This window comes from Erithacus rubecula (assembly GCF_903797595.1).
Source record: "Erithacus rubecula genome assembly, chromosome: 1".
NCBI classification, from domain to species: domain Eukaryota; kingdom Metazoa; phylum Chordata; class Aves; order Passeriformes; family Muscicapidae; genus Erithacus; species Erithacus rubecula.
In genome coordinates this window covers 4869362-4890734 of record NC_136658.1, presented here as the reverse complement: position 1 = coordinate 4890734, position 21373 = coordinate 4869362, and the positions used below count along the sequence as shown (strand labels likewise).

General features: G+C 42.4%; 1 protein-coding gene across 2 annotated transcripts; it reads right to left on the bottom strand.

The window, feature by feature from the left end:
* Window positions 1-403: 403 nt before the first annotated feature.
* GPR89B (G protein-coupled receptor 89B) lies at window positions 404-16597 on the bottom strand. 2 transcript variants are annotated; one of them, XM_079310111.1, is made up of 15 exons: window positions 16504-16565; window positions 15347-15394; window positions 14145-14204; window positions 13303-13406; window positions 11748-11854; window positions 10893-10994; window positions 7942-8062; window positions 7623-7703; window positions 4517-4626; window positions 3498-3586; window positions 3022-3114; window positions 2596-2691; window positions 1963-2052; window positions 1247-1312; window positions 404-1095 (listed from the first exon to the last, which is right to left on the bottom strand). In XM_079310111.1, the coding sequence occupies exons 3-15, from the start codon at window positions 14169-14171 to the stop codon at window positions 889-891; spliced, it is 1293 nt and encodes a 430-aa protein (XP_079166237.1). In that variant the 5' UTR covers window positions 14172-14204; window positions 15347-15394; window positions 16504-16565; the 3' UTR covers window positions 404-888. The 2 variants fall into 2 exon arrangements, with proteins under 2 accessions (XP_079166237.1, XP_079166236.1); XM_079310110.1 differs by lacking the exon at window positions 15347-15394 and having other exon boundaries at window positions 16504-16597.
* Window positions 16598-21373: the final 4776 nt, after the last annotated feature.

Below are 21373 nucleotides of genomic sequence, written 5' to 3'. Positions count from 1 at the left end.
CCCCCCTCCAAGTCTTACTCTCACTACCTACAATTTATGTTCCAGAACAATTAGAAAACAAAGCCTCAGAGAATGACCATGGGAACCTAAAAGTTTAAGTCACAGGAATAAAATCTGTAACATAAAATGTAAACAAGGCATGGCAGTGGTCTTTGACTTAACACTGAACTCTAGCAAAGAGGAACCCAAAACCTCAGTTCCACTTATGCAGAGAGAAAGCTGACACTCAGTAAGAGAAAGCAAATCTCCAGTTCCTAAGGATAGTAGGTACTAGTGATAGACACTACACACAGAAATGGAGTTCTCTCCACTCCATTTCTGTCAGACAGCAAATCCTAGACACCTTATGGCTCAAATCCAGCCAAATCTTTGGGACTGACAAAAAACAACTGTGATACTTGCATATTACAAAAGCTTATTTAATTCCACAGACTCAAACATTCAATTCCAGAAGTGCCATTCTCCAAATCCCAATTATAGGCTGATTTTCAAAAGAAAAATCACATTTCTTGGTGCCTTCTGTGCAGATGATGTTCCAACAGTAGGAGGTGCTCCCTCAGCCAGCCCACCACAAGTTCTGATGCCCCTGGATAGTGGTGTACCCAGGATTTCTTTTATTGCCTGGCAATGAACTGATTCAAGTTTAACATACACACCCCTGTCCCTTCCAGCTGTGGCACTGGGCAAAATGATCCACAGAGCTGGATGATGACATGTGTGGAGATTCAAGGAGCCAGAACACACAGAGTAGTCCTGTCTCTCCAAGATTTGCAGTTACACTGCCAGAACACACCCAGCAGTCCTGTCTCTCCAAGCTCTGCAATCCACGGGAGCTGCAGCAGTGCAGCTGTGACAGGACAGAGAGCAGTGCACGGCTGCAGCTCTGCCTCAGAGGGCCATATGCTTTTCTGGGGCTTGTTTGTGTGCTAAATAGAGGAAGAGGATACTGGAGAGGGCACTAACTAGGAATATCACATCAAACCAGCGGTGGTAGAAGTTGAACTGGAGCTCTCCCAGGACCTCTGTGATAATGGTGCGGTATTCCGGAGGCATGCTCATGCGGATCAGGAGCACTGATGACACAAAGTACATTCCCTGCAAGTGAGCACAGGACAGCAGTTACTGCTGCACCACAGCCTCTGGGGCTAGCAGGGGGCAGCACACACAGATATTGTCATGGGTGTAAACACACACGAGGTTTGCATGCAGAAATGTACAGCAGTTACCCACGGCTCGCCCTACTCACCATTATCTGTGCTAACAGCAGGACAATAACATTGGAGGACTTGCTGCTGGAAATGGCATAGAAGAACTGGGGGAAAAAAAAAACCAAAAATATTGGAAATAAGCAGATAGATAGGTTTGATGTGCCTTAGGACAGCATGAAAGGTACATACAGTTCAATACCTTTTCATCTAAAAAATACCCAATCAAAACCATACTCTAGAGGGCTACCTGTAGCCTACCTTAATAAACCTTTCATAAACTTTCATAAACCATAGTCTGAAACATCAATCTCTCCCAGCCAGCTGCACCTTGTGTTAAAAATCACAAAGCAATACAGAAAGGTTTAAGCATAGGTACCAAAGGCCAGGTCAAGTCAATGACTCACATGTCTGTTGAGTTAATGCCTTTCGGTCCTACCAGCATCTTAAATTAAGTAATCCAAATGCTTTTAATCACCATTTCATCAACCTTACTTACTAAGTAGTGGTTACAGTATCATTTTGAGCCCTTGCTTACATTTAGCATCTTATTTAACATCTAGTCCCCTTCCTGACAGAGACTAGGGAAATATCCTACAAAAAGTTTTCTTCCTACCTTCCTCCCTCTGCAAGAATTTATATTCAGTTATTTAAAGATAAATGCATATTGAAAGGTTATATAAGACTTGTTACATCAAAAGGTAAAGATCTGGTAATAAATTTCTCTGTAAAACCACTTAAGAGTCCTGGTTCTTACCTTTGTAAGTGTGATTAACAACCCTCTAATAGAGGTAACAATGATTATTCCAACAAGAATAAAGGAAATGTGCTGAGACCAGAATTTGACCTGTATCAACAAAAACACAGTTAAAACTTTAACAGTAACCTCATTTACACCACATTGTATAGCTACCAATTCTTCAGGGTCTTTGTCTCTTCTAATTCTATAGATGTCCACTGCAGGCAGGTTTATATAACAGACATTTTCACAAATGTATTAGCAACTGTTTACTCCAAACATAACAGAAGAAGATTTACTTTGTGCCAACCACAAAGAACCCCATTTTCACACAGGTTTTTAAAATGTAAATGACAGAACAATTATTTGCATAAACAATCAAAATTATTTGTAGCTCTGTGGCTGAATGTATTAGTCTAAGCAGATTGTCTAAAGTGTTTCTATTTCTTCTCTCTTGCAAGACCACATCACCATCTCAGCATAAAATCAGTGTGAAAATAACATTCATGGTGCATTTTCCTTTCCTCCTCAATAAGTCAAAAGCCAAAGCCACATTCTCAGGGTCTCTCACTTTCTCCCTAGCAGCAGGATGATTTAATTTAGATAAGATATGAATTGCTGAAAAGGCTGTAAGAATTAATAAAGGCTCACATCAAACTGGATTCCCAGGTAATTTACAGTGATCTCAATTCCTCTTGTGACTGGATCAGTCTTCCCCACACGATCAAATACAATATTGATGGTTGCCTGCAAGAGATGGATTTACATTCAAGCAAAAAGGCAAAAGCATTTTTGCCTCTCAAAGGTGAGGCTATGCATGACTCTCCTACTGTACTAAGGAAAGGCAGGGGGTGTCAGATTGCCAAAGAAGGCACAAAATACATCCATGTAAGAATTACTGGTCTAATGCTGTATAGAAAAAAACAGATCCAGAGTTTTATTTCAACCAAGTTTCTTTCAGAATTTCTGGATTTTAAAGAAACTAGAGAATTACTTGATGAACTGCATTGTGTAGTATAATCTAAGCAGGGCATATTTGCATACATCTACAGAAAATGCAATAAAACATTTACATACCATGAAGATTTTCCAGACACAATAGATGGAGAAAAAATAACCCAAAAAGTTGAAGTATTTTCCCTGGAAAGTTTTGGAATACTCTATTCTCTCCTGGAAATACAAAGAGAGGGAGAATATAGAAAAATACATCATTTTCACCATCACCCACAAGATAAAATTGCAATAGAGCATCAACAGTATGCAAGCACAGCCCTATCTTTCTACATCTTTTAATTCAAATGTTTCTGAACTCCTAAGTGTTAATTCATAAGTTTGTGAATTATTATAGGGCCATGGGGCAGACTCAAGGATGGATCTCAACTGGAAGGGAACTGACATCTTAGCCCCAAAGTTAAAGGAACAGATCCTCATTCCACTGCCTTCAACATTTCACCATTTACCTACTGAACAGGTTTCAATTTCTCATAACACATGTACTCTTTCAAACTGCTTTGACCTCCCAACACCCATCTGGGCAGTTATTTGCTGTGTACCTTTGTTGCATGCAAGTCAGCAGTTTCCAGGAAAAGCTGCCGACTCAATTCTTCCAGGGCATCCACTTCTTGCTGGATAAGGGACAGATCTGGCAAACCAACATAGTCAAGGCTAGAACACATCATGAACTCCTAATTAAGAACAAAACATTCCCCACCTTCAGCCCAAGGGTCACATCTAATGGTCTGGTCTCTTCCAGATCAGCTTTGTCATTCAGTCTTCATGCTTTCATGAATAGAGCAGCAAAGAAATCTCAAGGATGTACCAGATGCACACTACTCCAGTTTAAGGAGGTAGGCAGGACACAATATTTCAGCACTTGTGCAACAAACTCTTTATTTCTTTGCCTGGGAAACACATCACAGAACAGAAGCAGAAGTCTCAAAAACTGCTGCTCTACTTTGATCAGTGTCCCTTGCCACTGAAGTGCATCTCACAATATGTCATCTCAGATCAGCTTCATAAACAAAACTGCTGAGTAACTGCTGCAAGAGATTAGTGATTACTATGAAGAGCCTGCCAAATAGCCAAATTCTGATTTTAGCAGCTAGTGTGAAAGAGAAGAAGAGTCCTGAGCCTTAAATATGCAAAATGTGCACTTCAAGTGGTCTGACAGAAATCATTGGTAAGGAACTCTGTTAGAGAAGTACAGACCCTTTCACTCCCAACAGATTCCTTCTAGAGGGAAGGTTGAAACTGGATGATCTGTAAGGCCCCTTCTAACCCAAACCATTCTATGATTCTGTGGTAAGCATGCACATCCAGCATCCCATGATCTGCTGTACACCACACCCATGGTGATGCAACAGAACACAGAGCAGGGCAGAAAAAATAGTGCCCATGGTCTGGGCAACATGTCAGACCAGTGCTGGAGAACAAACTTCCCAGTAGACATTAGGCTTGAAATATGTTGAAACACAAAGGCTTTGTGACTGTCCCAGCCAACATTCTACCTCTCAAAACAAAGAAAGCTGGATTCACCTCCCAAGGCAGGTGCTAGCATGCAGATGAAGGATACTTTCAGTGCCAGGAACAGATGTTGTAACACTTTTTATCATTCCCCAGAAGCCAGTGGGTCTATTATGCACTTCTCCTCTCTGGAACATTGTCCTGTGAGCCACTGCTATCCTGAATGAACAGAAAACACAAGTCCTTAGGAATATAATATTTTTATGAAAAAATCAAAACAAGAAAAAATAAAAATAAAAATTCACAGTTTCTTAGAAGATGCTGTAAAACATAATTCACTGCAAAGAGATAACCCTTTCTTCTGCCCCTAAACACCAATCCTGCTACATAAAATGATCCTGATTAGCTCTGGAGTAGAGCCCAGATCTAATTAAGTGAGATTCAATGAGACACTTCCCAAGTCTTCCATTTGGGATCCTGTTTCAATCCTAAAGGGATTTAAACTCAGTTAAAACTTCAGAATTCAAATGAATTTCTCAGCCATATGATTAGTTGCTTTCCTTTCCTCAAACACATGACTGTGTTATCTCGAGCTCAGGAATTAAAAGACTTCTCATGCTCCTCCCTCCCCTTGGACACCTCTTCTTTATCACTGCACATCCGCCTTTTCCATGGAGCTGTGAGCTCTGGATGGTGTGCAGAGCACTCTCTGATATGCTGTCACTCACTGCTGGGCTGCATGACAAGCTGCTATGAAGCAGAAACACACAAACCCATTCTTGGACTGAAGCACTGGATGCTTCAGGCAATCTGAAGTTCATTCCAGCACTCCAGCAGCAGCTGCGTATCGTCCCTCACACTTCCACTGCACCACACCATAATCCCCACGAGCAGTGCTGGCTTCTGGTCTTGTTCCCTCACATTTCTCCCCACAGAAATTTGTGAGCAAGTTATCCATTCCTAAGCTGAAAACTATTCTCAGGATGATCCATGTCTGTGGTGCTTAGTTCCTTTCTTGTAGCTGCAGCCAGCATTGCTACATTTGGCACTGAGCCCTCTTCAAAGCTGTTGATAAGCAGCATAATAAAAAAAAATTTAAAAATCATTCCATCATCCCTTTCACATCAGCAAAAGAAACACCCTTGGGGCACCCTACATACACACAAAAGCACATATGGCCACAGACTACAAATAACAGATATCTTAGAATCCTGATAGCTGCCAAATGTAAGAAATGCATTTTTAATCCTTGCTTTCTTCACAGTACACAGATTCACGTGACCCATCCCAAATGATCCACAGCATTGCAGCAAAAATGCAGCAATGTCAAGGTGAAGCACAAGGCTATAGATACACAAAGGCAAATCTTCTCTTTTGAGAGGTGGCAGGGATCTCTGTATGCATACAGTGGCCAGGAATTCTGAAGACCTCACAGAAAATATCCACAGGCAAACCCCATATGGTAATGATGTTATGTGATATTTGTGTGTCACATCAGCTGATCTGATTCTAACATGATCCAAATGAAGCAATGCCATCAGAATGCTGGCATTTCAAACCTGAGGATTAGTTATGTCACACCTGCAAGAATAAGTAGAAAGAATCTGACAGCCTTAGAGGTGAGTTTCCATAAGGCTTTACTTGATTGTGCTCAGGAAGGAGAGAAAAGTGATTCCTTGCAAAAACCCTCAGGGCAAACAACTTTCACCAACTATCTCCTACTGACTAGAAAGCCAGCATGAATAAGGGTTGGCATGAGAAGAAATGTCAGGATCAGCAAAGAAAACAAAAAGCTTTATGTTCTATTGCCTTACAACTCTTGTGCTCAGTGGTAATTCTGAACTGTGAGTAGTACTGAGAAGGTGGCCAGCACATCAGTGACAATTCATGGGACTGTAGCATTGAAAATAGTGCTGTTCCCACTTGTTCTGCCAATTACTTGGTTGCATTTGGACTGATACATCTAACCTTTCAAATTCAGCTTTGTATATTAGCACAAAGTCCAATCATGCAAGCCACTGTTCCCCATCAAAGCAAAAAAGAGAACAAAAAAGAGAACTGCTTCATTATAATCACCAAGTGATTAGTACATGGCTCTTCATAATGGTTAGAAAGTTGCCATATTCAGATTTCCTGGCCAAAGGAAGACAAGAAAGTGCTAGGTAGTTACAAGCCTCTGGCATCCTGACTTTTACTCCAACATCACTCTCCCTGGACCAAAAGTCCAAAAACACTGTACAAAACAAAAGAGCAGAGTCAGAAGCAGTACTGTCTTTTAACTCCAAAGGCAGTCTTTTAGTGTGCTTCCAGTCAATTAAATCAATTAAAACTCAGTAAATAAATTCTCTCACTACTTGCCATCTCACACATGAGCACAGAGTTCACAGTTGTACACCACTGAACATTTTCAAAGGAGAAGGAAGTTATGCTTTAATTACACTTCCATCAGCTAATACTCATCGACATGGTGATAAATTTGGCAAGGTTAGGCAATCTGAAAGCTCCCCTGCACACCTTAAAAGCTTCCACTGAAACATTAAGGCACCAAAAGTAAAGTTTGGGAGACTTTAGGTCAGACACTCAAACCTTTGAAGTTAGTCCAATAACTGGATTTTATTCTGCACTACTAGCAGGACATGAAATATGTAATATTGATATGAAATATGCAGCCAAAAATGTTTTCAGTGTAAATGAAATTACATTGTTTCTGAAAGTAGGTTGTTTTAGCTCAGGGGACATGTAATAAGCTAAACTAATGCCAGCACAGTTCTGATGGCACACTTGTGTACTACAGCACATCCATTAGCAATCTTGCTGTTTGCAGGAACAGCTGGGTCCACACCAGCTCACTACCCTGCTTCAGCTTTGACCAGGGTCTACCATATCTCCAAACCACTTTCTGCCCTGAAACTGAGTAAGAGCCAGCTGTAGTGGCCCAAGGGTCCCTAACTCAGCAGGAGAGAAAGGTGCCCATCTTACAGATTAGCTAAGCTGCCAGCAGATGGTCTTGGAAGCCTCATCTGTGCCACTGCAGCCACAAAGGGCACTACTTAGTGTAAAAAACACTGTTATGTATCAGGCCAGAACAGCACACCACACAGCTCAACCCAATTCAGATTTCAAAATCCATCTTATACCACTTCAAGAACCATTTTGTACCATAGTGACTGCAAATCCTTGAGATAAATAATTTCATGCTACTGTTGTACTCTCACCTTTTTTTCTTGCTAACAATCATGTCCATAGTCTGGAGGAGGCGTCGCTCCAGGGCCAGAATATCTGCATCTGTCACATTCCTGCAAAATAAAAACCCCCAATTAGGCTTGTTACCCCATTTCAGAGGAGATGTACACAAGAAAAGCCTGGATAAGGGGAATATACAGCAAGAGTGGAAATGGCTGTAGCATGCAGACATGACAGCAGCTAGAAAAACTTTTTTCAGAAAAAGTAACAAAAAAACTTGAAACAATGCCACAGGAAAAGCAAAAAATAATTTCCAAAAGCTGGACAATTACTTTACAAGGCTGCAGTTACCTGAGAAAGTAGGACATGTAAGTGTATGGACAGTTGACAGCCCCAAATCCTGACAGCAAAGCCATGAGTGTCACCCCAATCACACCAACACGGCTGATGAGCTGTTCTATAGACAGGATTCCTGAAGGAGGGAAAAACATGGCATCAGCAACCTTGCTCTCTTCACTCTGCTCCACACTTGGTGCCTGCCTAACACAACACAGAGCTGCTTAATTGATCTGACTGCCTTCCCACTGCAATGAACCCAGGTGACAGGAAGAACAGACAGGGATTCAGAGAAGAAAAGGGTAGGAAGTCTCCCTCAGAAATTACATTACCATGCTTAGAAGCAGGAATGGAGAGCTGCAGCTGTGAAGAAACTTGAGACAGATATATGGATATGTGGAGAGGACTAAATATCAATATTTTGGTACCAAACTAATAAAGTATGTTTGCCATTTGCTGAAGTGGGAAAACAGATCATCCATCAGAATTTATAAAGGAGTGTCTTCCATAAAGACACTTCTGTATTTATCAGCAATTACTAACAAACCAGTTGGCCCTGGCAAACTGGCCTAAAAATGTCTGAACCCCCATCCCATTAGCAGTGACCCCTCCAGATCAGACACAAGCTGTGGAGTTGGGAAGCTTAAGCTGCTCCTGGCTGTTCAGTGTTCATCTGGTTGACACAAACACATTGTCGAGGAGACCACCACCAAGATCTTCTACCTGAGCAGCAAGTGGATTCTAATTCAACATGAACATCAAGCCTGTGCTGTAACCATCACCAAGCACTGAAGCTGCATTTATTCTTAAACACAGACCTCAACCTGCCTTCCCAGGACACAGTGCCATGTGTAGTAAACACCAGTTGCTTTTTAGGGAGCTGGTTATAGAGCAGCTGCCACACACAGCACATTTAGAGCTTACACGATTGCAAAGCTGAGATGGCTGAGCTCCAAGCCACATTTCATGCTTCACAGAAGTGGAATGAATGATGAAAACAAGGCAAAAAGACTTCACAAAGGGAAACTGAGACACCCAGTCATGTGCAGCTGCACAGAGATTTACAGGAGCTACAGAATGTGCTACAATACACTGGCCTTTTGCCCCATACACTGTCAGACTGCAGCACTTAAAACAGAGGTGCCTTCAAAATGACATGACATTCCACTGGCTGGAGTAATGCTTCCCCATGAAACTCACACATCAAGTGAATCAATGTTCCATCAACTCAGATAAAGGTAAGAGCTTTATCAGAATACTGGTGTGTCATTAAGCATAATCTTCCTTCTACTACGAGCTCCCAAACCCAGGTTTGTTAAATAAGCTGCAGTCCAAGGGAGCCTTTGCTCAATGGTGCATTTCTCAGCTGCAGGACACTGCCATCCCCATCTCCACCTGCCTGAACTGGGTCCCCACTCCCTGATGAAACCCACAGCAGCCTGATCTGTACGTGCAGGACAGCAGCAACCCAACAATACAGCAGGGAAAAAATATGTATTAAATAAACACATATCCTTTGCTCTAACCTCATGTCTACACCTGGTAGGGTAAGGCACTGTAAAACTTTAAAGTGGAAGTATCACACCCTGTAAAGTACAGTTAAAAACACAGAATATCCTATTACCCATCCTGGAAATCTGCAGCTGTTACACAGCCTCCCAGAACTTTTTGGTGACCTAAAGAGGATTACCCAAACCCCATGGCTAAGTTTCCATGGATTATTACACTCTGCCAACTCAAGCACCTTCTGCAGCCCACAAAGGATACAAGTTTTTCTTGGCAATGGAACACTGGCAGAGGGATCTGCACTATACATCAGCTGCTGGATTTCAGAGGCAAATGACACAATTACAAAACACAGACATACATTTGCTCTTAGGAAACTTTTAGGATCACAGATTAAAGGGTGAGCAGATCCTACACAAGTTGGTATCCTTCAACTTCTCATGTGAATACAGAGTCAAGCAGCTTCCCACAGAACAGAAGGACTAAACTGAGCATTTTGTATGCAGACAGACATATTCACCAATTTCCATGAAATTGACTCAATTTTACCTGTTGGGAACAATACCCAAACAATTTTCCAGTGCAAGGGAAATAGAAAGGCAATATAAGTTACACAGGTGACAAATGGTCTGGTTCTAATAGCATTAAAATCCTTCAGCACAGTCAGGTGCCTCAAGGGTTTAGCACAGCCAGGCACATGCTAACTCTGCTGCACCCAAACTAACCCAAATTCCTACAGTATCTTCACCCTGTAAATACTCACGACCACAAGAGAGACACCCAAGGTAGTTCTGCACACAAACAGCTCTGGCATCCAGCAGGACTCACCAACTCACACTCCAGTCCCATGCAACTGCACAGCCTCTGGGCTCAGGCACAGCAGGAATCTCTGCCAAAGCCAGCACAGCTGCCAGGCCCATTGCTGGCTACAATCTGTGCAGCTCTGGAGTTTAGGCACACTGCTGTGTTATGGACACAACTGGACAGTGGCTCATGCTAAACTCATCTGATTTCAGTCACAGGTAAGAAAAACCTGACTGAAAAAAAAGTCAGATGAAGGACTGGTTGTTGATCTGCCTCTTATACAAACTAGGTTTAGTCTCCACAATAGAAAGAAGCAAGTGAAAAAAATTGTGATCAACTTTTTGTGGAGATAAAGTTTCTGTGTCCTCCAAAGTACACCATGTCCTTACATAGTCTAGGTTCAGTTAGGACTTACTTCCTTCAAGTTTTCCTGTGGTACTGAAAGAAAAGTAATGAAAATAATCCAGATGTATCCACCCATTTCTGTCACTCTAACAACCTTCACATTGCAGATTTCAAAGCAGAGCAGACCCTCAGTTGCAGGAACTACTTTCTACAGTCTCAGCTCCAGAGCTGAGATAACAGCCCCAAAATAAAAGTGAAATAACAAAGCCAATTTGCAGGAGGGAAGAAATCAGCAAGAAAATGAAACTCACCATGTTTTGGGCTGAGGATAGGAAATGGATCCCCCAACTTCCAGAAGAAATACATGAATGTCAACCACACAACACATGCAAAAAGTAGTTTCTGTCTGTGCACTAACAGAGAGGAAAAAGGGAGTGTTTAAAATAGGTTCTCCCTTAAGGGAGCTTGCAACATTCCTACACTTATCTAAATGCTGCTTTGAGGACAGGTGGCCAAAGCAGGTGTCACTTGCTACAGCAGTGTGCACCCCTTCACCTCCCACAAGGCTCCACTGTCCACATGGGACCACTTCACTTCTTTCTTGTGAGATCTTGAACATGAATCTTAAATATTTCACCTTCATGGCTACACATTTAATATTCCCAACCTACATGCCTAAGCTTCACACAACAGAGCCATGAGTATCAACAGCTCAAGGGTTAAGTGTCCATTAGGCCATGGAAGAGGCCTCATCCAGACAGTAGAAACAAAAAAAGCAAAAGTAATTTACTGAGCTTTTCTGCTTCAGAAGTGATTTATTGAGGTTCTCTGCCTCATTTCTTTTGCCCTCCAGCAGAACAATACAGCCTTGCCAAGGGCTGCAGAGTTTGGCTGCAAGCTTAAAACTGCAAAGGAATAAATCCCAGTAATATTACTCTGAAGTGGTCAACTTTGTTGCAACCCATGAAGAAAAGCAGCCTTTGCTGGGGTCATGTAAAGCATTTCCTGACTGTTCAATGAATGGTTCACAGCACAGCATAAAGTTCCAAAGAGAAGGTATATAGCTAGAACAAGGAGGGAGGTACAAGGACAGTGACCAAAATGATTTCTCATTTGTATTGCTATTCTCAAATTAGCAGCTCCCCTGCCACAAACCAAGTACTCACATAATCTGATATTGCTCACAACAAAGTAACCAATGTAGAAGGGCACCATGAAGACCAGGATGAGCAAAATGACACACAGGTTCAGCTTCCAATGAAAATATCGAGAGCTGGAATAAAGCCAAAATACTGATTAGCACGGTATCATAATACAACAAAAACTGTATGAAAAGAAAATTGCATGTCAGTGAAATCTTTTCAACTACATCAAGCAATGAAAAATATTGGCTTAGCATATAGAATACTCTGGATTTTTTTATTAGGGTAGAGGAGAGGGAGTTGTTTGGTTTGGGGTTTTTTATGGTTTTATTTTTAAATACAGAAGTCAAGAATGTGTATTTAAAACTAAACAACTATCTAGAAAACCATGCTGGATATTTTATCAAATACTGTATTTTCTGCCAGTTGCAGAATGATCCATGTGACTGCTCATCTAGTTGAATAGCAAATGAAAACCAAGTATAATCAGTAATTAATTTTCTAATGAACAGCTGAGTCAAAAAAAGAGCTAATTCATATAGAAAAGACTAAAAATATCTAATGTTGATATTTCATCATGCTTCACTTGAGAATTTTCTCATCTGCAAGACTTTGCAAAGCAAAGTTTTATAAATACATAGATCAACATGATCAATACTCCTCTGACCAAATTAAAGTAGTCAAACACAGGTGAGATTCATCTTGCCTGAACTGACCTTTCACTTTACTTGAACAGAAAAATACATGTTCCCACCCCCAACATTAACCCATATCCATTTTATCCTCAGGGAAGAAGAAATTATGAGAATCCTGGTCACCTTTTCCTAACTAATTCAGAAGCAAACATTTTCACCTATACTGAAGTCTAGCCTTTTATTGAAGTTATAAAGGAGTCTCCTAAGTGATCTCTCTATCTACCAGCCCCACATATTAACAGCATCAGATCTGTAATTCTTGCCTTTCAACTCCTTTGACTGCTCTCTTATACTTGCATGATTAGATAGAATAAGAAGAAACCCAACTTAGCCTCTATATGTTATGGTTCTATCTTCTCTTTCCTACTGACTTCCAAAGAAGACAGTTTTTAACATCACCTTTATGTCAAAGTCCTCACCCTATTATCAAGCAGGGATTCACTTTTGATTCACAAATCCTGTATTGTTACAGATGTAGCTTTCACTCCACAATTAGCTTCACATCTTATTCACTCCTCTGACCACCAAAGAAAAACCAGTGCTTAAAGTTCTGAAAAGAGCTCTTAGCATGATCTAAAGACTTACAATACTTCCATAAAAGAAATAATTTCTTTTAACTTCACAAATGGAGAAAATCAAAGACCTAAGCCTTGTCCTAAGGACCCAGAACAATTGTTAATTGCATGGAAAATTAGAAGCTTATGGCTATTGCTCCCATGTTCTGTCAAATAAACAAATGTTGCTGCACAAACATCTTCATTGAGTTGTTGACAGCTTTCTCCCATGATTTCCACAACCCAAGACTAATCCATTAATTTAGAAGTTAGACTGAAGATACTGCAGAGCACAAGGCAGCCCAGTCCCCAGTGGGCTCCCAAACTCACCTGCTGTTCAGCACTCCCAAAATCTCAAAGATGATGAGCTCAAACATGGTACAAGAGAAGGCAAAAGTCACAGAGAAGATCACCTGGACCACATACTGTCTCACCTGCAATGAAGAGAACAATCCAGAAACATCAGGCATTCACATTCCTGGAATGGCATCCTGATATCCCTCAGATAACAAAACAAATCACAAGGTATGATGGCCCACAACTGGATCTCTTTATCTGCTTAGGAGGAAGCCAAAAGCCTCTTGGGAAACAGAGAGCAGACACATACACTAAGAGAGCTCTTTGATATTAACCTTAGATTTAAAAACAAAATCCACATCAGAAAAAACTGTTGGGGTCTGAATTTGGCTTGCACTTAAACCATCTCTGAGAGACTACAGTCATATTCCACTATGGATATGAGAATGGCATCTTGATCCCATCTAAGCTGGCTCACAACCAATTCAGCTGCAATTGACACATCTCACTGAGCTCAAAGTTAATCACTGAATTTGATTTTGTCTCAAAAATTTCACTTTATATAAGGTGGGATTACTAGGGCAAAAGGCAAAACAGTTCCCCCAGTTTCCTATTACTCCTGCATCTCCTTCATATTTCTTTTTATTTAACAGTAGCCACTATGGAAATTTTCAGGGGGCACAGAAGAACCCAATTCCTCAGATATCTAGGAGTCTTTGAAATAGAAGCATAAGAGGAAATTAAAAAGGAAGTAAACATAGGTAAAATAAAAGGTATTAAATAGAGGAGTAAGGCTAAATGAAGTTTTAAAAATATTTCTATAATTGGGAGTATTTTTTTAAGATACACACTTGTAATGAAAGGTTCCTACTCACCTCATAATCCTTGAAGAGCTTTCTCATGAAGAAGAGCCACCCAAATCCAAAGAACAGCACCTGCAGAAAAGATGAAGCACTCAACATTTGCATCCTGCAACTTGCCAAACACAGACCCATTGCACTGCTGACTGTAAATTAAACAAATGGAAGGAAAAGAGCTAACCCCAAAGTAGCCAATATCCACAAAAGTTTAAAACTCTCCACAGTACCATAGAAAAGTGGTATTTTAAATACCCAAGTGTAACAGAAAAAAAGCCTATAGCCTTAAGGAAGATTTAGTCAATACAGCAGAGTTATGTGTTCCTAAATTCTCAGAATTTCTCAGTTCCTGGCCTGCCAGAATCCTTTGCACTGTTGATTCTTATTTCAATCTTGTAATCCACAGAATTAGAGCCTATGGGTTTTTTTAGAGGTAATACAGAAATGGAAGCAAAGCAAACACTTCAGTGTCCACCACATACACGTCTTCTAGGGATGAGTAAATTTTATAAAAACATCTGCTGTTTCTTGTAGAGGTCTTTACAGTACAGCTGGTTAGACACCAGCACATTGTGGGTGAAAGGTGCTACAAGCATCTCTAAGGTGAGGAAAAGGCAGTGCTGAATGCCTCAAACCACAATCTGGAGCTGCAGAAAGCCACATGGACAGGTGAAGGCAGGTGAAGCAGAAAAAGCCAGTAACACTTTGCATTTCAGTGGTTGTGAAAGCACATTGCAAAATGTATTTAAGTCTCTCCACGCTCTTGAAGGAATCAACACCACAGCTATTCTGCAGATGACTTCAATGAACTAAATACAAATTGAACAAGGCAGCCAAAATTGCAATTACCTGTCTTCAGGGAGTTAAAAGGAGGCTGTGATGTCAGGCCTCCCCTGGGCAGCCCCATCTATTCTTTGTAAGACTGAAAGGGAGTGTAATGATTTAAAAGAAGCCAAGCAAAAAGAGAATTCAGGAAACACTCAATACTCTTTACAGAAGTAGCTTTGACCAAGGCAAAGACAAAATTCAGTATAGGTCAGACATCAAGCAATAAAGTCAGTGTATTTCAGAGCACAAGGAAAAAGGACAGAGCTTTCTGCCCACCCTGCCGTGGAGATGGGGAAGATTGAAAAAGAAAACCAAAGGAATAACTGTGGATTACTTCCCTGCACATCAGCAGCAAAGGGAACACACTGACATGATTTACAGACAAGGAATACCTGGAATGCTGGGCAAGGAGATCAAACGCAGCTGCCTTGAAAGAACAACTGAAATAGGAATGAGGTCAATGAGTGATTTGTAACAGCTGGCAAAACTTGTTTGAGGAGGACTTCAGACTTTAAAGTAGCTGCTAGCAAAAAGGAAAGATACTTTGTAAACCTCCTATCTACAGGTCATAAGTTAAAGAAGTGTGATAAGCAAATGAGATCTACATAAAATAATTCCACATTTAACAGTGGGAAGGAGGAAAAAGGTAGAGACAAACTCTTCAATAAGAAGTAAGTAAGAGAAAAAGATGAAGAGATAAGTAAGTAGAAGAAGAACAGAAAATTCCCCTTGGGTTAGGGACTGTACAAAAGCAAAGAAAGACATTTTGGTAAAAGTTTACACTCCAAGACACTGCAGGTGAATGGGACATGTAAACTCAGCAAAATCTTGAGCATTTGACAATTACATGAACATCTAACTTGGTACTACTGAAAATGATGGGAGGATTCAAAACTGCCATCAGAAATGAAAGAAAAGCTATTAGACAAGTTAGAACTCAGTACTCAAAGCAAGAAAGTGGGAGTTTTTTTTCTGGGTGAATTGTTAACAGTACCAAAGCTATGATCAAGCCACCAAGAGTGAAAAAGCATGTTGCAGGAAAAAAATTAAACCATTATCAAATGGGAGGGCATTGTTCTTCTAAGAAAAGGCCAAAAGCTGTCTTGAAAACTACCAGAAATTAGAGCTGTGCATTGAAGTCTAAGACAACCACCTGGTGCTGAGAGGAGAAAAGTTCCTTTTCCTCAGCTCACCCCTAATCAGCACAGAAGCTTAAATCAGATCCCTCTGAGTGATCCACTTAAACGCATTTTCACCTAGTCCAACTGCCTTGTTGAGAAATATCAGAAATAAACCAAGCATTCACTAGAGACCAAAAAGATGAACTTTTCTATCTGTTCCAACCGGAGAAATTTAAATTTACACTGAAGCGGAGCTCGGCCTGGCCCGGCCGCCCCTGAGGGAGCGCGCGCCCCCGCGCGGGGAGACGCGCACGCGCGCTGCTCCGGCACGGCGCAGGGAGAGGAAACGCCGGTGACACCGGCACCTCCCGGCTCCCTCGCCCCTCTCCCGGCCGGAGGCGCGGCGGGGAAGGGGAAGGGGAGGGTACCTGCGAGGTGAACATGATGCTGGAGTCGATGAGGAAGCTCATGGCGGCGTCCGGCGCTGCCCGCTCCGCCCCGTCCCCCCCGCCGCGCTTCCGCCTCCGGTGGCGGCGGCGCGCAGGCGTGCGGGAGCGCGCGGTGGGGGCGTGGTCAAAGGGGCGTGGTCAATGCGGAAGCTCCGCCCCCTGCGGCCCCAGGGGAGGGATCATGGCGGGGCCCTGTGAGGGGATGGAGGAGAGGGTTTGCCAAGCTGAGCCCTTCGCCTGTCCCTTCCAAAGTCAGCGCAGGTGCTGCCCTCAAAAACCGCGGGAAGGGCAGCCCGTGCTGGACATGAAGCTGGTGGAGCAAGTCCAGAGGAAGCCACCGAGTTAATTGGAGGAAAGGAGCGCCGCTCCTATGACAAAATTCAGAGGAAATTGGGATTGTTCAGCCTGCAAAAGAAATGGCTTAAGGGTGACCTAATGGCAGCCTTACAGTGTCTGAAGGGAGCCCGCAAGAAATGATGGAAAGGGGCTTTGTGCAAGAGCGTGGAGTGACAGGGCAAAGGGGAATGGAGTCAAACTGAAAGAGAGCAGGTTTAGATTAAACATTCCAAAGAAATTCTTCACTGTGGGGATGATGAGGCACTGGAACAGGTTTCCCGGAGTCATGGATGCCCCATCTCTGGAAGGGTTTAAGATCAGGTTGGATGAAGCTCTGAGTGAGCTGGTCTAACAGGTGATGTTCCCATCTGTGACAGGGTTTTGAACTGGATAATCTTTAAGGTCTTTTAAAGACCCAAACAATTCTGTGATTCTGCCATTTCACCACTGCTGTGACCCCTCTGCAGGAGCCCTCTCCACAAGAACTGGGCTGTGATGCCTTTCAGGATTTCCAATTACAATATATCAAGGTTTGGGGCCAGAAGGGAAGCAAAAGTGCAGACAGGGAATTTCCTGATGGCTATCGGTGTGAGATCCAATCCTTCATGTCACAGTCGTGTTCCCACTCGACCTTCATGGCGTCTGAATCTTTTTCTTTTTTTCCTCTTAAAAACACACCTTGAGGAAACAGCTTCAAGTGGCACCAGGGGCATTTAGATAAGACATTAAGGGAAAAACAAAAAGTCACAGAAAAGATTGTGAAACATTGGAACAGACTGTGCAGGGAAGTGGTGGAGTCACCATCCCAAATGTTTGAAAAACATGGATATGGCACGTGAGGACGTGGTTTGATGGTGATGCTGGTTTGGCAATTGGACCTGATGATCTTGGAGGCCTTTTCCACCCTTAATGATTCTGATTCTATCATTCTAACCATTGCCACTCAAAACTCTCTCTATTCAGAATAATAAACAGGAAGAGAAGAATCAAGTTGTGAGTTTAACAAAGCACAGAGCCCCTGCTGACTGAAAACCAGGAAACTTTATTCATTACAACTCATTTCACTAGGAAAACAAATCTTATGTTTGGTTGTGCCGAGTCACCAGATTAGTACCAGAGTCTCTGATTGTTTGGCTTTCTCTCTTGCTCTCAGACTTCTTGGTTTGAAATTTGTCTCCTTGTCTGCAGCATTGCAAAGAGAAGAAAACATTCAGCTTTCATGGAGAAATGAACTGAGGGAGCAGGTTATTGTGTCTAGTCTGAGACTTTTTATTTTACAGCTTCTGGTATCACTGCCAGTTAATGCAGAGCTGAGATCAGGCCTTGCCTGTTCTTTCTTTCTTTATCTGCTACTTAGAAACTATTCTTTCCTAAAGTGATGAGATTCCTGAGTTTGGAGGGATTTGTGGTTGTTTTGTTCTATGTTGGTAGGTTGTGGGCAAAGTTAGTTGTTGATTGCCTTTTAGAGACTGAGGTTAACAGGATGTCCTTTAAAAATAAGATATACAGAGCCAAATTCTGCTCTTGTTTATGTCTTGGCAACTCAACTTCCACAGAAGGATAAAAAACAAGGCAGAGTTTGGTCATAGGTCTTAAACTTTCTTCTTTGCATGTGTTTGGAAATAGGCTTGAAACATGCCTCTGCTTAGCTGTAAATTACTGATCCCTGGGCCTTGGGAGAAACACACAGGGAACAAGATAATTCCTACAGGATAAACCAGTCCCACTCCCACCTCTCAGCCCCAGGACTCCTCCTTCAGGGGAGACAAAAAGTGTGAGAAGAAAATGGGAAACTTATTTTGTGCTGTTCCTCCTTAGATAGTTGCTGAAGTGCATGTGTGGGAAGAAGAGTCCATGGCCCTCCACGGGTACAAAGGCAGCTTCTCAGCTGTAGGTATTCTTCCACATATTATAGTGAACAAGGTTATTTTATGTTCAGTTTGTAGAGAGAACCAAAATCAAGCCTTTTAAGTAAAGCCGGGAGCTGCAGAATATTGAATTAAATCACAGGGTTTGGCCAAGAGTATGTTTAGAAATCACACAGGTTTCCAGAAGGTGCTATGGGGCATATTTATGACAAATAGCCTTTGCTGGCAACCAGCCACCCATTTCCTTTTCTCTTCTCTCCAGAGGTTTTCTTAAACAAGAACTCTGAAGCTGGAAGCGTTCCCACATCGTTCTGATTTCTGCATTTCTTTTGAGTTTATTTTTTATGAGTTCAGGCGATGATGTTCACTGGCAATTGATGGATTCCTTTACACAGTTGTCTATGACTCTTTTGTGAACTAACATGTATGTATTGAAAAACTTACCTGAGCATTTTTTTATATAGCTTTTCCACCTTGGAAGCCAATAAATGGCTGGTTTGCTTTCACTGTACCAGGCTGGATCTAGCAAGGCGAAGGCCAACAGTCTTTGTTTTTTTCAAAATGTTCTGTCAGTAGCTCTGTAATCACCATTTCTATTCAGTGCTGCTTCATCCCAGATCAGCAAGCTTTAAAACACACAGGTTTTTGTTGACAGAATGTTAAAATGCAGTCCTCTGCACTTTCAGATGGATTTAAAGGCACACTTGACGCTGAAGTTAAAATATGGAAAGACCTAAGCTGCTATATTTCCACGATTTTATCTGTTGACAAGCATACTCTCTTTTTTCTTTTTTTCTTTTTTTTTTTTTTTTTTTTTTATTTATAATGCTTTTTCCAAACCAGTTACACAACACGATTCTGGCCTCAAGCAGCTCTCGTAGCTACCAAACATCAGTTCATAGAATCACAGAATCATAGAATAGTTTGGGTTGGGACCTTGAAGATCATCCAGTTCCAACCCCCTGCCATGGGGGAGACACTTTTCATCAGACCAGGCTGCTCAGAGCTCCATCCAGCCTGGTCTTGAGCACTGGAGCAGCTGACTCTGTGTGTGCATTGCCTCTGCTGGTGCCTGGGGAGGTGGTGTGGCCTTTGGGACAGCCTGAACCAGCTCTGCCTGGGAGGCAGGAACTGCCCTGCACGTGTGATTCCACCACACAGTGGCTGCACTGAGCTTTCAGCTTGGGATATCCCATGGGATAGATAGCTCAGGCTGGAAGGCATCACCTGGCCCAGCCTTCAGCTCATTACAGATTAGGATGCTCAATGCTTTTCCCAGCCAAGCTTCCTCCCCCAAGGATGAAGATCCCACCATGTCTCTGGGCACCTGCTTTAGTGCTGAACCACTCTCTGTTTGAACAATTTTTTTCCTTGTTGGGTTTTTTTTTTTAGTCAAAATTTTTCCTCTGCTGCTCATTGTGATTGTTGTCTCTGGTCTTTTGCTGTGCACCTCTGTCAAGAGTCTGCCTCCATCTTCCCCAGAATTCCTCCCCCTTAGGAACCTGAAAAAAGTTCTTCGGGCTCCCAGTGCCCTCAACCCCTTCCTCCCCAGGCTGAACAAATCTCCTGTGTCTCTTTGTACAGCAGGCTACTGAGAGGAAAGCTTGAATTGTTGACAGATACATAAGTCTTGCCTCTGCTACTGAAAGAGGTTGGTGCCAAGCTGGTGGCAAGGAAAGGATTGTGTGCCAGGCTATGTCTTGGCAAGCCAACACGTATTCGCTTGCCATGGTTACTGCTCAGCTGTGTGAGCACATTTGGTGTTGGCAAGAAGCCTTTCCTGAGCCATGTTAAGAGGCACAGCACACACAGAGCCCAAGTAATGGCAATGTCATTCTGTTGGGGGAAAGAATTATTCCAATACTTCGACAAGTCCCCTGATTTTGGCACTTTTATGCAGCCCTGGGCCTCAGGAAATCTGGCACCATATACTGTTTTATCACAGCTGCCTTGGGCTTACAGGAAGGCTTTAGTGTAGTACTCATGGATGTTCCTGTCTTTACTAAACAAAACTAAGCCTAGGCTAGGATTACTTTCGGTTGTCAGCCTGAAAAGCCATTTTCTATACAAAACAGCAAACTGCCACCTTTTTTTTTCAGCATTGTGTGACACAGCCACTCTTTAAATGTAAAACTGCACAGTCAGTGAGTTACTGAGCAGCAGGAGAGATGGGACTTCCCCTGTCAGTAAGTAGATTTGATGCCCACACAGACCTAGAGAGCAGAGATCCCCCAAATCTCTCCTCTCCTGCAGGAGGAGGAATCTGCACCTCACTGTGTTTCAGCACTGAGAGATTGTGGGTGTCAGTCTCTGTTGAGCTGAGTGGTTTAAAACAGAAGCCCAGCAATATTCTGTGTGCTACAACCCTCTCCCACATGCCTTAAAACTGTCAGAGCTCCACCAACCTGAACCAAGTGCTCCAAGAACTGCCTTATCTAAGCATGAGTGCTGCCCCAGAGTGGATGCTAGGGATGGAGAAGAGGGGTCCACATCACCACACTGTCACCACAGTTTCATACATGGCCTTGGCTAAGGTGGGAGAGATGGGTGAGGGGATCAATAAAGTCTTTTTTTACCCATGGCAAATCCACATCCATGTTAATGTTGTCAGTACAGTTCAGTGTTCACATCTCCAAACTATTGCC

Excerpts from the sequence above, each read along its gene's own strand:
- GPR89B (XM_079310110.1), bottom strand. The coding sequence starts at position 16,545 with ATGAGCTTCCTCATCGACTCCAGCATCATGTTCACCTCGCAG. Across the intron at positions 11,855-13,302 it reads TTGGGAGTGCTGAACAGCAG|CTCTCGATATTTTCATTGGA; the intron begins GTGAGTTTGGGA and ends GCTTTATTCCAG. Across the intron at positions 1,096-1,246 it reads TGCTGTTAGCACAGATAATG|GGAATGTACTTTGTGTCATC; the intron begins GTGAGTAGGGCG and ends GCTCACTTGCAG.